General features: G+C 41.5%; 1 protein-coding gene across 23 annotated transcripts in view; it reads right to left on the bottom strand.

The window, feature by feature from the left end:
- KLF12 (KLF transcription factor 12) overlaps nt 1–19,455 on the bottom strand; it is a 258,752-nt gene that overhangs the window by 99,642 nt on the left and 139,655 nt on the right. For 15 of the 23 annotated variants that reach the window (XM_072850068.1, XM_072850073.1, XM_072850064.1 and 12 more), the window contains 2 exons: nt 10,830–10,916; nt 3,719–4,262 (listed from right to left, as the gene is read on the bottom strand). In XM_072850068.1, the coding sequence (XP_072706169.1) occupies nt 3,719–4,262; nt 10,830–10,916 (631 nt within the window). The remainder of the gene's footprint in view (nt 1–3,718; nt 4,263–10,829; nt 10,917–19,455) is intronic. The other 8 variants (XM_072850084.1, XM_072850078.1, XM_072850083.1 and 5 more) reach the window with 1 other exon arrangement.

The following is a 19,455-nucleotide window of genomic DNA, read 5'->3' as shown; positions in this document are numbered from 1 at the left end:
GGGGCAGCACACAGAGACCCCCACTTTGGGGGTTTCCCTGGGGTGCCTCCTTCCCAGCGGGTGCATGAGGGGGATGTCAGGGGAGAAGGTCCATGGTCAGCAGGGGAGTCTGCATGTAACTGTGTGTGTGTGTGTGCACATATGTGAGTGTTGTGGGATTACAGAACAGTGTTAGAAATTTGTAGGAATTTCGTAAGATTTTGTAAATGGCTAGTGTTATATTTACCGATGCTGAGCATATCGTCCACTGATTACCTTCTAATTATGTGTTGTTAATAAATTCCTAAAAATGCTTTGATCCTGATTTTGATTTACACTAGGTGAACTGCGAGGTTTTTCTCCTGCAAAAAGGATCAATCTGACAGAAGGGTGCTTTTGTAGCATGATAGCCCCAGCTCCCGTTGCCCTCCCTGGGGTGTAGCATGTGGCACAGGACCTGATGGGATGCTGCCAGCAGCTCATATATACAAGAGCTAATTCTCTGCAAACCCATCTGGTTTTCAATGCTGCAGAAAGGATTTGATTTAATGGGAAACGTTGCAAGTAAAAAATAGGAGAGAGGAGGCAGGACAGAGAGCAGAAACGAGCAGCACACTGGGAGGCAGGAAAGGCGATTTGACTCTCCTGAAGGAAGGTTCAACGCAGAACGCCAGGATGAATGACGCCATGGAGAAGGATGCACAGTGGCAGAGGAGGAGATGACAGTACGGGTTAGAAATATTAACAGATAAGGAGGGAGAGATGAAGCAGAGCTGCTGAAACTGGCACTCAAAGAAAAGTCAGCAGGATGGGAAGGACTAGAAAAAATGGAAAAATAGAAAAAGAGGGGGAAACAGAAGAGGAGGTAGTGATTTCTTGTGCTGGAGGGAAGAGAGAATTGAAACAGAACATGAAGAAAGAAGTATTTGCTTGAACTGCCTAGAAAAGCAGCTGCCAGCAGGAGTTTTGTCCAAGAGAGGAAGGTGCACTGGGAAGCATCACAGGAAGCAGAAAGCCACCTAAGCAAAACGCCTGGAGGCAGAATTAGGGGATGGTGGTGGCCTGAGAAGGTTTTGCATTAAAATTAAAAATGAAATGGTTCTTGTCAAACCTGGAAGGAAAAGGAAAATTCAGCATGAGGAAAATAAAACTGGGAATAACAAGGGAAAAACCTTTCTCTAGATCCTGCTTCTTGCGTTTTTCCCCTAAGTACCTGTATCTAGAAAAACAGGAGAGGTCTGAACTTAAGTCTAATGTCATTTTCATTAATTTTAGCATTGAAAGTATCTCTGTTCAGGAAAGTGCCTAAGTCTCATTTGAGTGAAAAGGACTTGGATACAGGCTAGTGTAAAATACAGCTTTAAGTGCTTCCCAACCACACCCCTGGATCATCAACATGGTCTCTGATTTAGCCCCAAAGCAGCAACAACACAGAGATTATGGGACAAATGCTGCCGATGCTATCTGTGGATCGACTTTGTTTCAGCATGCACACTTTTTTGTTTCTGAAAATGATCAACGTTCATGTAAAAGTTGAAAGTAGTGACTCTAGATGATTCTGAAACTGCATTTCTCCTTCAGCTGGTAGAAGATTAGCAACCAATTCAATCTGACAGCAATGTCCTGTTGGCATCTGTGTACATTTATTTCTTGTTTCAGCACAAAAGCTGACCACTTGAAGGGAAGTCAGTCTATGCACATGTGAAATTTATTTAGTCAGTTAATTTATGCAATATCATTGCATTTTATTATTTATATTGTTTTACATTAAAGAAAGAAAAACACACTCCAGCAAAAGCTGACAAAAGATGACTACTTAGAGTGGACTGTGCCCTTTAGTCTTCTATCATATTTATTCAAATTAACCTGAACATTTATAGCAAAAGAATTAGTGATAGCAAAATGGGTACAACTGATGAGAAAAAATTAAAATTAAAGAACGCTTAATCCCTTCTTTTTCTTTAGCTGTACATTAGTAAGTGCTGCAGGGCTGGTTAATGATCTCTGCCAATAATAGCACAAAGGCAATATTGTCAGGGCAGCTCAGGAGGCTGGGAGCTCATGGGCTGAAATCCCTATGGAACATTAAATTCTGGAATTTTGTTGACAAAACTGGGGTAGCGAAGTTCCAGTTTTACAAGATCAGGAGGTTCTTCCTATAGAGGAGACTACTACCAGAGCCAACTAGCACCTTTGAAAAGAAAACAAATGGGAGAGATTCTGGATGAGCTCAAGGTCAGGTGTGGCTTAAAGCTCCAAAATCAAAATACAGACTAAAACTTTCCTTTTCTTTTTTTCCCAGACAACATGGTGAAAAGTTCTGCTTTCACTCATCATTTCTTGACATAATGGCACAAAGTCCTAAAATTACATCACTGTATGAAGTGCAATAAAACTTCTTAAACCGTCATTTTGAGGCTTAAAACAAAACCCAGATCAGCTGTGAGCTCGTTTCCTATGTCCAAGCCTGTTGAGAGGGCACAGTCCACACTTGGGTACTGAGGAAACAGGAGGAGAACCAAAGATTTATGGACAATGGGATGCTACTAAACATCAGAATGACCCATCACTGTAGTCCTGTAGAACAATACAAGTCACCAGTATATCAAAACCAGACATAAGAGTTGAAGAAAAAAGGTCTTTTAGTTGTAGAAACCTGTTCATTATACAAGTAAGTACACAAGAGATGTTATAAGATGTATTACTAAATGCCCTGTAGTCTCATAAGCCCTAAAGTGAGGTTATCTGTCAGTACCCTCCCTTTCCGACTCAAGCAATACCTCATTTCAGGGGAGAATTAGCCATATTTTATTCACTCACACGCAATGAACCTTGAAATAGAGTCTCCCTCATTCCTTTCCTCATGTTCCCATCTCTGTCACTAATGCCTTCTTTATAAAGCTATGCTTTTCAAAGTATCTGGGCACATCTGTTTTCTCTTTTCTTCCTCCACCCATCATGTCACCATCTCTAACAAGTTTTTGCTCCCTCAGTAACTGTTATGTTCTCATTTTCCCCTGCTCTCCAGCTCCCCTTTCTGTGTTCTTTGGACACCTCTCCAAGAGTGTATCTGTCCTTCTGGCATGTGCTTTCTTCCTCCCTTCACACCTCCGTGTGCCTCTCAGGTCCTGTGTCTGCAAAACTCATTCCCAACACACACAGTCCATGTGGCTTCCTTCCCTTCTGCTGTTTAATCTGGAAGAAGAAACCTCATTCAAAGTATTGCACTGCCACTCCTTGAGCTTAATAAAACCTACCTCTCTGCATCTGCTACTGCTCTTTGGTCCAAAAGCCTTTCCTCCTCACATTCCTACAGCCCAACGATTGCTTTCTCTTTGTATGGAAACAACCTCTCTGACATTCTTTCCTTTGCCAGATCTGTATCACCTAGTGAGTTTTCCATGTTCATCTATGATGTTTTATATATTGTCATTATTCCATTGTCCTTTTTCTTCAGCTCCTGGGGAGGATTTATTCCTCTCAGGACAAAATTTGCCACAGGTTGTCTGAGCATTTAACACCACTGCTGACCTCAATCATTTTAAAAATACTTCTTTATTTTAAAGAGCATCTGGGATAAGACTCTTAAAGGTTCCTCCTGATAGTGTAAGTCACGTGTCTTTTCAGCAAACCGCCCTGTAAGTTTGTAAGCTAACAGTATTATAACTTTGCTACATTTTTCCTCATACAAGAGCAGTTTTAGAGATGCCACAGATGCACAAAACTGGTTCCACCTTACCTTTGACGTGGCTTCTCCCATCCTCCAACAGTGGTACTACTATAGTGTTGTTCATATTCCCAGGTGACCTCACAGCTGTATAGACAACAGGTACCGACTGTACCACCACGGGGATACGGTGCACGTGACTCATTTTGTTGGACTGCAAGTTCATGGGGCTTGAAGGTGGTACTGGATGGATAATGTGCAAAAACTGCTGGCCTCCAACGCCAGACGCAGAGGCCACAAGAGGACCTGGAGTTAATACTGACGGTACAGATGCCGCTGATGATACCGATGTTATTACTGTGGGTGATGAAGCTGGCCGACTAGAAGAAGAAGAAGTAGAAGTAGAAGAAGGGGAGGAGGCTGATGCTGTCATGGAAACTGGTGAAGATGAAGCTGCTGTAGGGGACGACCTGGCTTTGTTTATTGACAAGTCCACTGGTTCAGTCTGTGTTTGGAAATGGTCTGTAGATAATGAATCCTCCACGGGGTCTGCCTTCATGTTGTTTAGTAACAAGGGTACAGCTTCCATATCTGGGTAGTTGTGGACGTTTGGAGACTGTTGAGGAAGGACAAAGGGACATAGTTACATATGTGGCTAAAGATGACTTGCACACCCAATTGCTAACGCACATCACACAACTTGGTCATGAAAGCCACAGGATTTGTTTCCTTTTCTCGTGTCAGCTCATAATTTTAAAGGACAAATCATGCTAGAAAGCACAGACATGTTCAGTTTGAACACAATACTAAAAAAAATTCTACTCCCACTTCTTAGAAGGTGGCAGGATTAACTGTACAAAATCACCCTGTTTCTTTGCACTACACAAAGTCATCAGTGACAAAAATTTTAGTATCTCCACAGGTAGCCACTATTTATATTCACAGGACATTTCTTCCCAACATCTCACTTCAAGCTAAAGTGTTAGTCTCTTGTGTCATCTCCAACAGACATGAAGAAAAACTGGTCATCACCATTTTTCAAAGCACTTTCTGCATGCTTGAAAACTGTAATTTCCCCCTACTTGTCTACCTTCTCCTAGACGAGGCAGACCTTGCTTCTTCTTTCTGTCATAAGTCACCTTTAAAAGAATAAGCCTTAGCACTCTTGTTCGCTCTTTGCAGCGATATTTGTAGTTTTGTCCACAACACTTTTCAGAAGGCAGTGCCTTACGCTAAACACAGTCCTTCAGTTCAATGTTTGACTTTTTGCATTCTGCACGGTTACTGATAATGAACTCACAGGTCAGTACAGAGCCCGACGTTTGTATGGCTGTCCTGTTACAGGCAGCAATGGCTACAACGATTCGTTACTCTGAATTAGCACATCAGATAGCCTTCCCCATTGTTACAATTTTATTTTATTTTTCCATACTAATTAAGAACAATTTTTCTGACTTTGCAAAATAATTTTGTGCTTTAGACCAACTCTTTCAAAGCTGGTTGGTCTAAATTTATTCTAGATTGGTGCCATCTGCTATTTTTATAGTTTTATTCCTTATTTCTATCATCAAAGAGGTTAATAGAATTTTTGAATAATGCTAGGGTGAAGACAGATCCCTGGAGAAGCTCATTTGATATATCTTTCCTTTTTGACAGTACATCATTAATAACTACTCTTTAAAAATGTTTTTTCAAGTAATTTTCAATAGGCAGAGCAAGGAAGGAAATGCCCATCGATAACCTGGTAGTAAGACAAAGCACAGCTCTCAGCTCCTCAGCTAAGCACCTCCATGGCACTGCACTGCAGCAGAGCTTCTCTACAGGCACACACACGCCGTTATGTGCTGTAGTATGGAAAACCAACCTCAATAAAAAACATTTGCCAAGCTACTTCAAACCTCACTTGACCCAAAGCAATTATTCCATATACAGATCTAACAAGCAATCTTTTTATGGTACCTAAGCAGCTCTAAATGCATTCTCTCGATCTGTAGATTATAGTATTTACTAAGTATCTAAAAATATTAAATCAGAAAAATTTAAGCCACAAATATTTTCATTCATCTACTCTAAATAAGCTAACAATCAAGCAAGCTGTGAATTCGCTTTGGGATTTTTATAATCAACTATGTTAAATATTTTCATGGAGAACCCTCCTGGTTTTGAGTCAGAGCCAAATTTCATCACAGAATGGATTTCTATTGCAAAAGGAAAATAGAAACAGTAATATTAAAAATTCTAATAATAACAGCCTAAGTGGATATTATCCCTGGCATGCTAAAAGGTGAGTTCTTCTAGTAGATCCCATCTATTCAGCTGATTTAGACTGGTTCTTGAGTCTGACATTTTCCCCCATTTGAAAGCAAGAACATCTCTGGAACAGTGAGTCTTTTCCTCTATTCATACACAAATCAACTTAAAACAAAGGGACCCCAATTCATCCAGCCCCTGGACCCTGCTGTTCTGCTGTAATACTAATAACAAAAGAAAAAAAAATCTCTTTATAAAGACAGTGGGAAGTTCTCCGGCTAAAAAAGAACACACAGTGAGGAACAGGTCACTTTTCAAAGCGCATAACCAGCTACGAGTGACAAGGTTACAAAAACCTCTTCCTCAAGAAGGCAAAACCGCTTGTAATTGCCCAGTGATGATTCCTGGTCACTTCCTCTGAAACACCTTATCCAGGGTGTTGCTACTAATGAGATTCTGCATGAGGCATACCATATGTGCCATGATAAAGACAAAACCATAAACATACATGGCTCAAGTAGTTCATTTGTCAAATCTTGACAAGTCTTACATATGCAATGGGCAAACAGACTGGTTCTGCTGAACTAAACAGACTGGTTGGTAGAGTGAAGGCAAGGCAAAGAGGGACACCCTGCACAGGCTATACCCAAATCTTCATAAGGCCAAAGGCAACATCTTCTATCTTAAATGTTTGAGAGAAGGGGGATAAATGGGATCAGCTCACGTACAAGGGAGAAGAGGGATCCCCTTGCGCACATGGCTGGGCAAGGGTCATCTAGAAGCAGTACGTGTCGCCAGCTCCATCCACAGGGCAGATAAATGTGCCACGGAGGAAATCCTACATGTTGATGTACCTCCAGGCTTCCCCTGGGTGCCAGAGGCAGGATGACCCAATGCCGCCTGCCTCAGCAGCACAACTTGTTACTCTGCGAGCTGAAGGATGGATCACCCTGCTGTTTTGCTGTCCTCCGTTGCTCTCCTGAGCACCCTGGAGTGCTCTGAGGGCACTGGGGACTTGATGTACCCAGTGTATCCATGTTAGACCGCTCCCAGGAGTCTTCTGACTTCTGGGATACTTCTGAGACTGGGCACAAGGGATCCACATGGACCTCGAAAGCAGTCCATCACCAAACCGAGCGCAGTCTGCCCCAAAGTCCCACTTGCCTTTGCAGGAAGTAGCATCAGGTCCCTTACAGGAAGAGTAAGGAAGAACCCCAAAGCCTCATGTAGCTGATGCCACACAAAGTACTTCTTCCACGGATAGAGTCAATTGTCTTTGAGACAAAGCAAAGGTCACAATTTACAGATTTTTCTAGATTGTGCTAAGAACAGGCCTTTGGTTTACTATAGTAATTACACCTAGCCTTTTGGGAATAAAAAAAAAAGGAAAAAAGTATAATGTAACTGCAGTCTATCCTACAAATCACTTTCTCTTTTAATAGCTCTTCTGCATTTACTTTTGTACCCTACTTTCCTTATATTGCATCTATCTTACAATAGGTACCCTCTTCTTGTCCAGAGCTGCTGGAGGGGCCATGCAGTCTCTATGTACTATGGTAATACAGTTGATATTATTATTTCAGTCTTCAGTAGTGAAACTAAACTCGAAACCTTTACAATCCCTTCATGAATTTCTCCAAACAGGATGAAAACTGGTATGCCGTTCAATGACCTCCTTTCCTTGCCAAAACTCTAAGACTAAGAATGCCCTTTCTTTGGTAAATTCAGGCTGTTACTGATGTCAGTCGACATTACAAAAGACAGCAGGATCCTTATCAAAACAGGCTTGTACATCCCGTACTTAAGATAAAAATTGTAAACAAGTGTTATATTTTGTTCTGGTGGTGGTGAACAGAGAGATCTACCCCAACAAATCACACTCCCTTACACCTATGAGTGGTATAGATGTTCCTCCATGATCTCAGGTTTTATCTAAGCTGCCAAAGCTCTATTTAAACTGTATTTGAATCAAAACTTTGAAGATTAAATTATCATTATTTTCTGAAAATGGATGGTATATGCAAACCTTTCCCAATGATGATGACTATTCCAGAATTAGGAACTATGTGATGAAGAGTAGCAACGAAGCTAGAAGGGATGGCTGCATTCTCAGCACGCTATTTCTTAGCATCTCCCCGGAATGTTATTAACCAAGAATTAACTGTTCATTTCCCGAGATGATGAGTGTTGCTGTTAGTTCTATTTAACGGAACCACATCTTTTCTAATTGAGAGGATCACAACACTATGGCTGGGATATTCAGAGATATACCTTCAGCCATTCTGTCAGCTCATAAAGTCAATTGGACAAAAAAGAAATGGTTGCATGTTTTTTCTCCTGTCTCTCTATTCCTGCCTTTCCACCCTCATCTAGTAAAATGGGCTTCTTTGGGTGGTGTGGGCTCAGCTGATTGGTAGTTTGGGTATCTGAAACAGGTTTTCCCCGTCTGGCTCCCAAAAGTGTCCGTGTTGATTCTGCAAACTTCATTTTGGTTTTAGGGGTCTAAACTCTGTTGAAAGTTTGGCAGCTTCCAGAACGTTTGGTGGGTTAGAAAGGGTTCAGCCTGAGGTCCCTGTAACCCAGTGGGCTGCCTTGGATGCCAGCCCAGACCACAGGAGTACAACATGAGGGCGTACAGCTCCACGTGGCTTCCCTCATCTCACTGCTCCTGCCCTCTGCTACACACGAGAGGGACAGCTTCAGCCCTGCCTTCAGCTGGGGCTCAGAGGCAAATCTCAGCAATGCCTCTCTCTGCAACGCCGCCGTCACACCCTTATGCTGTTCACCATCCACTCAAATCCAGGCTGAAACAGAACTGGAAGGCAGGTTAGGATGGCTCCCTGCTAGAAAAGGCTTTCTAATAAAGCTGCAGTCTCTACTAGTCAGTGCTCTTGGCTCATGCTTTTTGTGCCTGCCCTTTAAAGCTGTACACCAGTATTCTCTGTAGTGCTCCATTTCATTAGCTTGCCATTAAAAAACGCCGCCAGGAACATAACACGTGATTTCCCTATTCACAAAGCTTTTTTTGGCTGTGTAAAAAAGCATTTCTTACTGCCTGTTTCCCCGACCATTATGGAAAAACAACCAGCCAGCCACACAACCAGCCACAAGACCCTGAGCGAAGCATGGTGAAGTTATGGCTGATCTTCTCTGCTGGATGGCCTCCCTTCCCTGCACAGTTCTATTTCATCTTCTTTCCAGCCCTCTGAACTCCACCTCCTCTTAACTTACTTTGGGGTGAATTTTGCAACAGCCCCTTTCCACTCTCTTAATCTACTCGTAGCAATCCTCTCTGTGTACCAGCATTGTCTCCCTTCCACAACCAAGCCATGAAGAGCTCAGTTTCCATACAGCTGATGTTAAAACCAGTGAAAAAGCAAAGATCATTTTGTTTTCAAGCAGCTCATCCTGATGCCTTGCAGTTCATCAACTTCACAGGGTACTAAGCTTCAGTGAGTCTTTATGCCTTTGTAGAGTTTTATTGCTCCCGCACAACAGAGTTTACAAACCTGCAACAATCAGTTGTCATTTAAAGTGTTCTTCCTTTCTGGCAGCAATCTCCCAAGGTCAAACAATTTGTAAGAAAGCATACCAAAAAAGCTGTCCTTGATGACGGAAACCGAACAGACTAAATTTAGCATTTATAAAATAAGCTGGCTTTGAGGACAGGAAGTTAAAAAATAAATTGCTAAACGTTTAACTCTTCAGTCAAATCACACAAATCCCCTTCTTGGTTGTCACTGTGCTGCCCCACCTCGTTCTGCTCTGGCAGGAGAAATTTCAGGCAGGATGATTTTGTTTTGTCAGAGTTAAAGGAGAGTGAGATGAGAAAAATCATACTCGTTTTGAAAAGCTACCCACAATTTTAACTATGTCGTTGCCACTGCCATACCACTGCCGAGGCTCGGCGGTGCAGGCATGCAGTCTTCTGGGCAGGCAGTGCAAAAGTGCACCCAGCTAGAGCAGCTTTCGGCTCTGATCATCATGCTTGGAGGGTGAAATCTAAATAACCAGGAATATTCTGCAGGTTACAGATTTTCTAACACTTCACACTAAAAGAAACACACTCTAGGTTCGAAATGACAAAAAGCACTTGTTCTAGCAGAAGTAATTTTGCTTCTGCATAGCACAAAGATGTGTTTACAACTCTAATGCCATTAGACAGGCGTGCAGGTGGATTGGGTTTAGGATATGGTGTGTTCATCTTTGGTACACAATTTAGTTTTTATAATTAAAACGGAATACTTTCTTAATCTGTTCTGTAGATAAGGGTAGAAAGCTCATCCCCTCAAAAATGCAATCCTGCAGGTGCTTACCATGAAGCATATCTGCCTGTATCGGTTTTGTCCTGTCATGCCCCGACTGGGCACTTGCACAGTATGAAAGGTTGGCACAGGGCTGGCTTGGGCAAGTAGCAGCTTGGGCACTTCAAAGAGCCCTCTAAGTTATGGTCCAAGTACCCAGCCCTTTAGTCAGAGTCTTTTTTGGTTTATCTTGCTAATCTAGGAGTGAACTCTCTTTAAAATTACAGGAAGAGATGTTTTTGAAAACACCTTCCCGTCATGAGAAGTTACATTCACAATACTCAGCACGCTTCTGCCCAAAACTCGCCACTTCAACCAGAGCGAACAAAATACTCTTAAGGAAAGGGAGAAGTAATACAACCCGCAAAAAAATGAACTAAACTACCTCCAGTTGAAACACTCTGGTATCCCCCTGAAAAGAAGAGACATCCAAGACTCAACTATGCTCACTCTGAGGTGCGGCTATCATTATTAATCTGTACATGAGGGGTACACCAGTACAGTGGTAACAGACGGCTATATAAAATCAGAAGGGCGAACATGTAGATAGCTGAGAATTAGAACTGAGCAAAATACTGAAAAATTTGTTTCCAAATGCAAAAGCACCAAGCGAACAGGCATTTTTGTGCCTTTTTGCTTGGGGCTGCTGCTGCAGGCTTTCCCAGGCTGACAGAACTGCTCAGCTCAGATTCATCGGACAAATGCAGGAGGTCACACTGAAAAAGAAAGCAAAATGCAAGGCAGCTGGATCTTCCTCCTTTTTTTCTGGAAGCATAAATTAAAAAGTGGCTTACTGTCAGTTTTCTAGAAACGGTTGTTCAGGGTCAAGGTTAAATTTGTGTTCCAAGGAAGAGGAGAGATCCATGAGAGACGGCACTCCCAGGTAAGGCTGAGTAAGACCCTCTTACAACAACTCCCATTGAAGCTTTCCTAAAAAGCACCAATTGGCACCAAGAAAGACAGAGTGTAGAGTCCAGGAATTATTAAAATAAAAAGAGGTTCGATGAAAATGCATTTAAACAAATTGGAACCGATTAAACAGGAGAGACACCCACTTTAAAGTACTCATGATTCACTTAATGTATGATTATCTCTGCATAACACGTCGATGTTTGATTTCTAAGTGGATGTTTCCAACCCTCAAGGCCTAAAAATAAAATCTCTATTCTCTTTGTGAGTCTCAGGAGGCAAAAGAAACTCAGCACATGCTATGAGGCACAGGTGGCCTTTGTTAGCAAAGTGTTGCTAAATGTGTAGAACCTACAGAAGATGCCCCAAAATAAAACAGAATTAACTAAGAGCTGGGGAGACCAAATTCTAACCAACCATTCATACATAGACAAGCAAAATTCAAGCTCCAAGGCTGTCAAAATTATCTTTTAACTTCTCCTGAACCGTCACACTAGGGTGTTATTCCACAACTACTCAATAATTAAAAAGTACCATGTGCTGCAACCTTTAGTAACAGCTCAAACTAGGACTGGGGAAATGTACTTCAAAATGAAAGGAGATCCCTATGCAAACAGCATTAGTTTTTAAACATGTTTAACAGTGAATGCAAATACATCTAGTGTGAAATGACTTATTTTTAAATAATACATTTGCAAAGACAGAGAAAGCATTAAGGTTATTTAACTCTCCTGTCCCAAAACTGACACACTTACCAAAGGGTTTCTCCAACGGCACAGAAGGAGAACAAGTGATTACAGACTTCTACAGCCCAATAAACTAACCAGCCCCTGTACTATCTGGTACATTAAATGTATAAATAAGACATTCCTTGAACATGAGGCCAAATTCTCAGTATCTCAAAATCTACGTGGGCCTGCCGTGATTTTTTTGAAAAGCAACAAAACCTACCCCCTCAATCCCTAAATCATTAACACATTCAGAAAACTAGCTGTTCAGCATAGATGTATTATTTATATTTGAGCAGTGTTACTAGAATGCTCTATCAAAGGAAGAATCTGTTGAAAGAAACTAATTTATGCCTATTGTTATGACACAACTCTTCAAGAGAAACAACTCTAACAAAAGTGTGGAACAACAGTATTGTAAAATGTTGCTTGCAATATTACTTACTTAAGCATATAAAGAATACTGATAATATATTTGTATTCCTTGTACTAATCCACTTTAGATTTGAGAATAATTTCTGAGCAAATGGCAGAGCCCTAAATAATTGTTAAAGGGGAGGTAAAATACTATGAAAAAATATCTTATTGCCCCCAATTCAGAATTATTCTTGGGATTTAAAAAAATGTTAGTTTATAAAATCCCAGACAACAAGAATTTCACATATCCACTTAGCAGCTCTCCTCATAAGTTTTTCCCTCATGGTTTTGGGGTAATTCTTCCCCTTTTTAATTTCACAGAATCACAGAATCATTGAGGTTGGAAAAGACCTTTAAGATCATCGAGTCCAACCGTAAACCTAACACTACCAAGACCACCACTATACCATGTCCCTAAGCACCTCATCCAAACGTCTTTTAAATACCTCCATGGATGGTGACTCAACCACTTCCCTGGGCAGCCTCTTCAAATGTTTGACAACCCTTTTGGTGAAGAATTTTTCCTAATATCCAGTCTAAACCTCCCCTGGTGCAACTTGAGGCCATTTCCTCTTGTCCTATGGCTTGTTACTTGGGAGAAGAGACTGATATTGACCTCGCTACAACCTCTTTTCAGGTAGTTGTAGAGAGTGGTAAGGTCTCCACTTAGTTCTTTATTTTCTCTAGTCCAATTTTAAATCAGAATCTTTCCATTTAGTTTATCCAAAAACTATGCATCGAAGAGTATTATGAGTTAAATGAGATTACTTGAGTTAATAAACTTGAGTCCTTGATGTTTACATTAGAAAATAATAAGAAAAATTGTACTAGACGTACACTGGGATTTTTAAATTAATTTGGTTTTGTCAATCTAGTCTAGTTACTTAGCCTAAGATGGAATACATCAGGAACTTTCTGCAAGTACCTACCAAGCAGGTTTGCTGATAGAGAGGTCCACCAAACTAGCAAGGCTTAGTGAAAGTAATTTTTTTAAAAAACTACTCAGTAGCATTTACATTTCTAGTTGAAAATATTCAAATTATATTCTAAGATTTATTTTCACCTAACGTGGAAGCATTCAACGTCTCCACACAAACCAACTTGCCCTGAAAAACAATGAAAGCCTGAAGAATAATTTGCAACCAACAGTTTGCTGAAGATCCACAAGTTAAAATTTTGATGCAAAGATTTGGTAAATATTTTCTAACTCTGCACATCATCACAGAATATTCATAAATGTATTAGCAAAAAAAGACTATAACAAATAATGGATGAAACTATTATTTATACCTTTTAACCACCTGCAAGCTGTTGCCCAGCTCCAGGCAAAACTCAGCCATGTCCTCACCAGCCTTGGAGCTCAGCACTCCCAAGTTATTCCTCCTTGGGCAAGCAGTGCCGGATACTGCAAGAGGACTCCGTGCAGCTGGTAAATACAGCGGGCGTGAAAAAGGCATAAAAGACTGGGCAGTTAATTCTTTTCAGTTATTCCTCATTACCCAGTCTTGCTCACATGTCATCTGAGGTATGAAGATACCCATGAACTACTTCAACAATTCTACTGCTATCTGATAAATACATCAGGAGTGGTGGTGGTGGTGGAGGTGCCATGCTTGAAACTCACATCTAATATCTTATCCATACACCGCAACTGGGTTTCTCTCTATCTCTCTCTACTTGTCTCTGTTCATCTTAATTTCCACCAGAAGGATTCATTTTCCTAAATGAACCTTCTTCTTCTGTTTGCTGTCCTTCAAGCTGAAGTTTAAGTTCATTTTGTTCTTCTGATCTCTCAATTGAGATTGCATCTCAGTTTCAACGCACTTTTCTTTACTAAAATAAATACATTAAGTAGAACTAACTACAGTTAGGTCTGACTGAAATTAAGCCTTTCAGTGGTTTGGGGGGAGAAAAAAAAAGTTCACTTCGGATAGAAAAAGTTTAAGTAAAATTTTACTAAAAATAGCACTTTCCAGTGTCTGTTCCTTGAACAGACTTCCAGGACACCTACCCCAGAACTGGCTGGCTGTCCTAGTAAAACAAACATGCCCGGTACCGTTCGCTGGCACTGAGGGTCCACGGCCTGAATTTGTATAGCCAAAATCTCTCATCCTCCGAGCACAGGTGGCCCTACTCCAGGCTTGTTAAACTGGACATGACGAGCTCACCTCTAACCCCCCAAAGTCCTCCTCCTGCTTCCCACTGCCGCCCTTCCTCTGGGACTGGGCAGAACTGAGGAGGACATCAGCTGACCTTGAAGAAGGAAAAAGAGCCAAATTTGGGAGGAGAAGAATAACACTGGCTGGAAAAAAGCCCTCCAGAGGCAGACAAAATGCAGAGATTGGGTCTGGCGCTGTCTGAGAGAGGAAACTGATAGCATGTCCTGGCTGGGAAGGCTGGGACATCATCAGCAAAAGAGACCAGGGCTCCAAGGGGTCATGCGGGATGAGTCTGCGAATTAAGGAAATTAGGTCTTTTAAATCCTAAGCAAGCCATTAGGTCACCTAATGTCACCTCAGATGCAACTGGGAGGACTATGAGATGAAGAGGAGGGTGGGAAGGAAATGGTGCCTATATCCCTGGGTGGTGGGGTTGACTGGGACGGCCGCAGGGCTTGGCTGGATGCGAGTAAGAGCATCCCATCCCGGAGGAGAGGAGACGGGTCAAGCTTGGAGTGACCAGACAAAAGGGTTTGTGCCAAGTAAAGCAAAACGCCCTGCCAGCGTCTGGCACGGGACCCGAAGCCGCTGAGGTTCACCATTCCTCTGCTGTCAGCAGATATCCCTGAAACCCTCTGGTGAAACATCCCGTCCCTCCACAACACCCGTCCACAAAAAATGAAGAAAAGAAGTGCGTATTGCAGTAATTGCCCGCTACAGGGTCTGATCAAAGTTAGGGCAGACAGTCCTCTTCCTAACACTGCCCAAAGGCAGACTGCTTCATCTTTCAGGCTTACTAATGTTCTTCTCGCACAGCTTTTGGGAAGGGAGGATTGGGATGGCTATTTTTGACTTTTTCCCCCAAAAGTGAATGTGCTCTTATATAAACTATGAATATGTACATTTGGAAAATTAGTTTTTAATGCCTCTGGAATGGATTTTGATTCAACTCACTGACCTGGTATGTCACAACACTTACTGTTACAGAAGAAAAGACCAAGAATAAAAACCTAACCCTTTCTGTGCACCTTTTCTGAGTCTTTATATATATTATAAAAATTACAGTTAAAGGCTAAATAAGACAGGATACGGATTACGAGATGGACAACTTATTGGCACCAGACATGGACCAGCAAACACTCAGGTACAGACCATTTAACGCAACACTCTGGAGCTGACTGTGAAGAATTCCTTGTTTCAGTTCTTATCCTAAGGCAATAATAACCAGTTACTGATTATTGCAAACTGATTAATCTTCAGAAATCTCCTTTAGATGGGGATAATAGAGACTACTTCCACTTTACAGAAAGGAAAATGTAGGGGGAGAATCTCAAAGAGTTTTTTCCAGTACTACAGTATCAAAGTTTAGAGTTAACAACATTAGAGCTAAAACATTGTAATACTCAATAAAAAATTAAATGCATTCTAACCATGAAGTCCTATTTATATTATTTTATTCTTTCTGATTTTTAAGGGTACTGAATATAAATAGCATAGAACAAAATCTATCATTATTCACAATGATTTTCATGCTCTAAAGTAAAGCCTGCAGTGTGTATCTATAACAACTCTCATTATTTGGAACTATCACATCTGAAATCTGAGACAATTGTACACACTCATATTCTTATTTCTTTATACCTTTAGTCTTAAAAACAATATATATCTCAGCAACTGAACTAAAAGGAAGTCAAACTGATTATTTTTTTAATAGCTAACAATATCACAGTGATTTTTATTACACAGCAAAAGAAATTGGGTATTTATTTGTTTTTCTCAGAATAGAGTAATACAAAACTAATATGATCACCTTGTTATTAGTTATGGATGACATCTCTCTAAGTTTGTTCCAGAGGACTAATTGTTTTTAAACAGAGGAAACATCAATTTTCAAAGAAGGTGTTCATAACAGCAGCTTTTCATTTCCTAAGCTTATATCAACTTCGGAATATATGACAATCCCTAAAATTAAATTTTGTTAGAGACAAAATTGTTGGTTTTTGACAAGTAATACATGTAAAATACCAGATTAGACACTTGAAGCTAAACTGTAGGTAAAACAATTCTCTTGAGTCCCCTTAAGAGATACATATTTTAATTTAATAGAAACTTCCTATATGCTCCCCATGGTGACAGGGGCAACAAGGCACAAACTATTTCTCCCGCTTGTCCAGAGAAACAGTAGAAGAAATGGAAAAGGAAAAAAGAACCTTTTTATTTTGGTCCAAGAATTATTTTTCAACAGAATGAAAAGTTGTATTTTATTTCCAATCTCTTTAGAAGTTTCTGTTTAAAAAAAAAGGGGGGGGGGGGATGTTAAAATGAACCATCATTAATGATGCACAGCGATGCATTTAATATTTAGGCAGTCAAAGAACACCCATCAGTTATTTTCTGATCTTTTTGTTATTTCTGTACTCATTATAACAAGCTAGTGAATTTGAAATCAATTCCCAAAAGTTTTTGGCTGACCTAAATCCCCTTTCCCTGCCTCCTCCCCGCCCCTTTCCTTTGCTAACAAAACAATATTTTGTACAAAGTTTACCCTTGGCTCTTTCACTAAGCCAAATGATTTGGGCTTAATTTAGATGCTCAGGCATATGAGACCTCCTCATGTATGGAAGACAGCACGGAGCTGGGGGACAGGCTCCGGCACCCTCATGGGGAGGCGCTGGCAGCAGCTGGGGTACACCAGCACACCTCGGAGGGCACAAGGTGACGATGTGCACAGCTGTGCAATTTGCTATCTACGCAAACCCCAGCAAAAGACACACACAAGCACCTCCTGCAAGCATGGGAGGCAGAAGAAAAAAGTTCATGCTTTGCTTCATGCTGGTAAAAAAAAAAAAAAAAGCATGCTTTGCTTCATGCTGTAATGCTTTATTTCATTTTTAATACAGAAATAAACACACTGCCCGCTGTGTGATGTTGTGTAACATCACAACAGTGATGTTACGGTAAGCACCGTCACACATATCCACGTTAGATGCAACAGGACATGACACCTGGCACTGGCTATGAAGCTGACGTTTTGCCACATCATTGAAAACACTCCCCACATTTGAGCCAAAAATTATTGTTACAGTCAAAGAGGGTCCTCAGCTCCATGTCTCCATCGACCAAGAATTTGTTGTTGCATTTTACATGCATACACAGGCACATGGATTCGCCCTACTCAACAGCCAAAGCTTACGTGAAGGATCCAAAGCTACTGAGTCTTTCCAGAAGACTTACTGTTCAAGGAGCACCACTGTTTACGATGTAAAAGTTGATCCCTGCACGTGTGCTGCTCTGCTGCTCTGACTCAGAAGGAAGACTCGAGTTAAATGCAAAACCTACAGGCTAATTTACTTTGAGCGGGGTGCACGAGGTAACTTTAAAAGAAGTAGAAATTGAATCACTCTATTTTAACACTAACCATTGTTACCATGCAGAACTAAATGAAGATGAGCACACCAATACATCTCCGAGTAGACATACTCAAGTTTCTGCTTCTTCTGAGACACAGACACTATTACTCTTGTTGACACGTGGGTCTTATGTTTAAGCTATTTTACAGCACTAATTAGTACTGACAACTCTTAATATATTACAAATTAAATAGGAGAATTCACATTTAGGTTTAGGGGTTTTTTTCCCACTGAATTAAAAAGAGTATCTCTGGCTCTAATATATACATAATTGCATGTTACAGCCATGAAAATCTAATACGAGAAAACTAAAAGCTGTAAAGTGCAGCTGTTTCATAAAGGGCTTGGCATCTCACAAGTTTGCTTCAATAATTCAAGACTTTTGCACTGAAGGAATACAGAAGACAGTTTCTGACACGGAGCAACACCTCAGCAGATAGGACCATGGTTCCTCTGCGGTGCGACCTGGGGCAGAATCACAGTGTAATTGCTCTGATTAGCTCCAGTACCCCCTTCTGAATGTCAGTACACTCACCACTTTTGCTCTGTTTCACCTCTAATATCCTTCACATCTACACATGAATGTATCACAGAATGGTTTGGGTTGGAAGGGACCTTCAAAGATCATCTAGTCCAACCCCCCTCCCATGGACAGCGATACCTTCCACTAGATGAAGTTGCTCAAAGCCCCATCCAACTTGACCTTTAACACTTCCAGTGATGGGGCATCCACAACTTCTCCGGGCAACCTGTTCCAGTGTCTCACCACTCTCATTGTAAAAAATTTTTTCCTTATGTCCAATCTAAACCAGTTTAAACCATTGCCCCTTGTCCTGTCACTACAGGCCTTGGTAAAAAGTCTTTCTCCATCTTTCTTATAAGCCCCTTTTAAGTACTGAAAGGCTGCAATAAGGTCTCCCCAGAGCCTTCGCTTCTCCAGGCTGAAGAACCCCAACTCTCTCAGCCTGTCTCCATAGGAAAAGTGTTCCATCCCTCTATTCATTTTTGTGGGCCTCCTTTGGACCCGCTCCAACAGGTCCATGTCTTTCCTGTGCTGAGGACTCCAGAGCTGGACACAGTACTCCAGGTGGGGTCTCACCAGAGCAGAGTAGAGAGGCAGAATCACCTCCCTCGACCTGCTGGCCACACTTCTTTTCATACAGCCCAAGATAGGCTTGGCCTTCTGGGCTGCAAGTGCATATTGCTGGCTCATGTCCAGCTTTCCATCCATCAGCACCCCCAGGTCCCTCTCCCCAGAGCTGCTCTGAATCCCTTCATCCCCCAGCCTGTATTGATACTGGGGATTGCCCTGACACAGGTGCAGGACCTTGCACTTGGCCTTGTTGAACCTCATGACATACACATGGGCCTACTTCTTAAGCTTGTCCAGGTCCCTCTGGATGGCATCCCATCCCTCAGACATGTCAACTGCACCACTCAACTTGGTGTCATCTGCAAACTTGCTAGGGTGCACTTGATCCTACTATATCATTGATGAAGATATTGAACAGCACTGGTCCCAGTACAGACCCCTGAAGGACACCACTCGTCACTGATCCGTATCTGGACATCGAGCCATTGACCACTACCCTCTGGATGCGACCATCCAACCAATTCCTCATCCACCTAACA

Source organism: Ciconia boyciana, chromosome 1 (assembly GCF_034638445.1).
Source record: "Ciconia boyciana chromosome 1, ASM3463844v1, whole genome shotgun sequence".
NCBI lineage: Eukaryota > Metazoa > Chordata > Aves > Ciconiiformes > Ciconiidae > Ciconia > Ciconia boyciana.
This window is presented reverse-complemented; position numbering and strand designations above follow the sequence as displayed.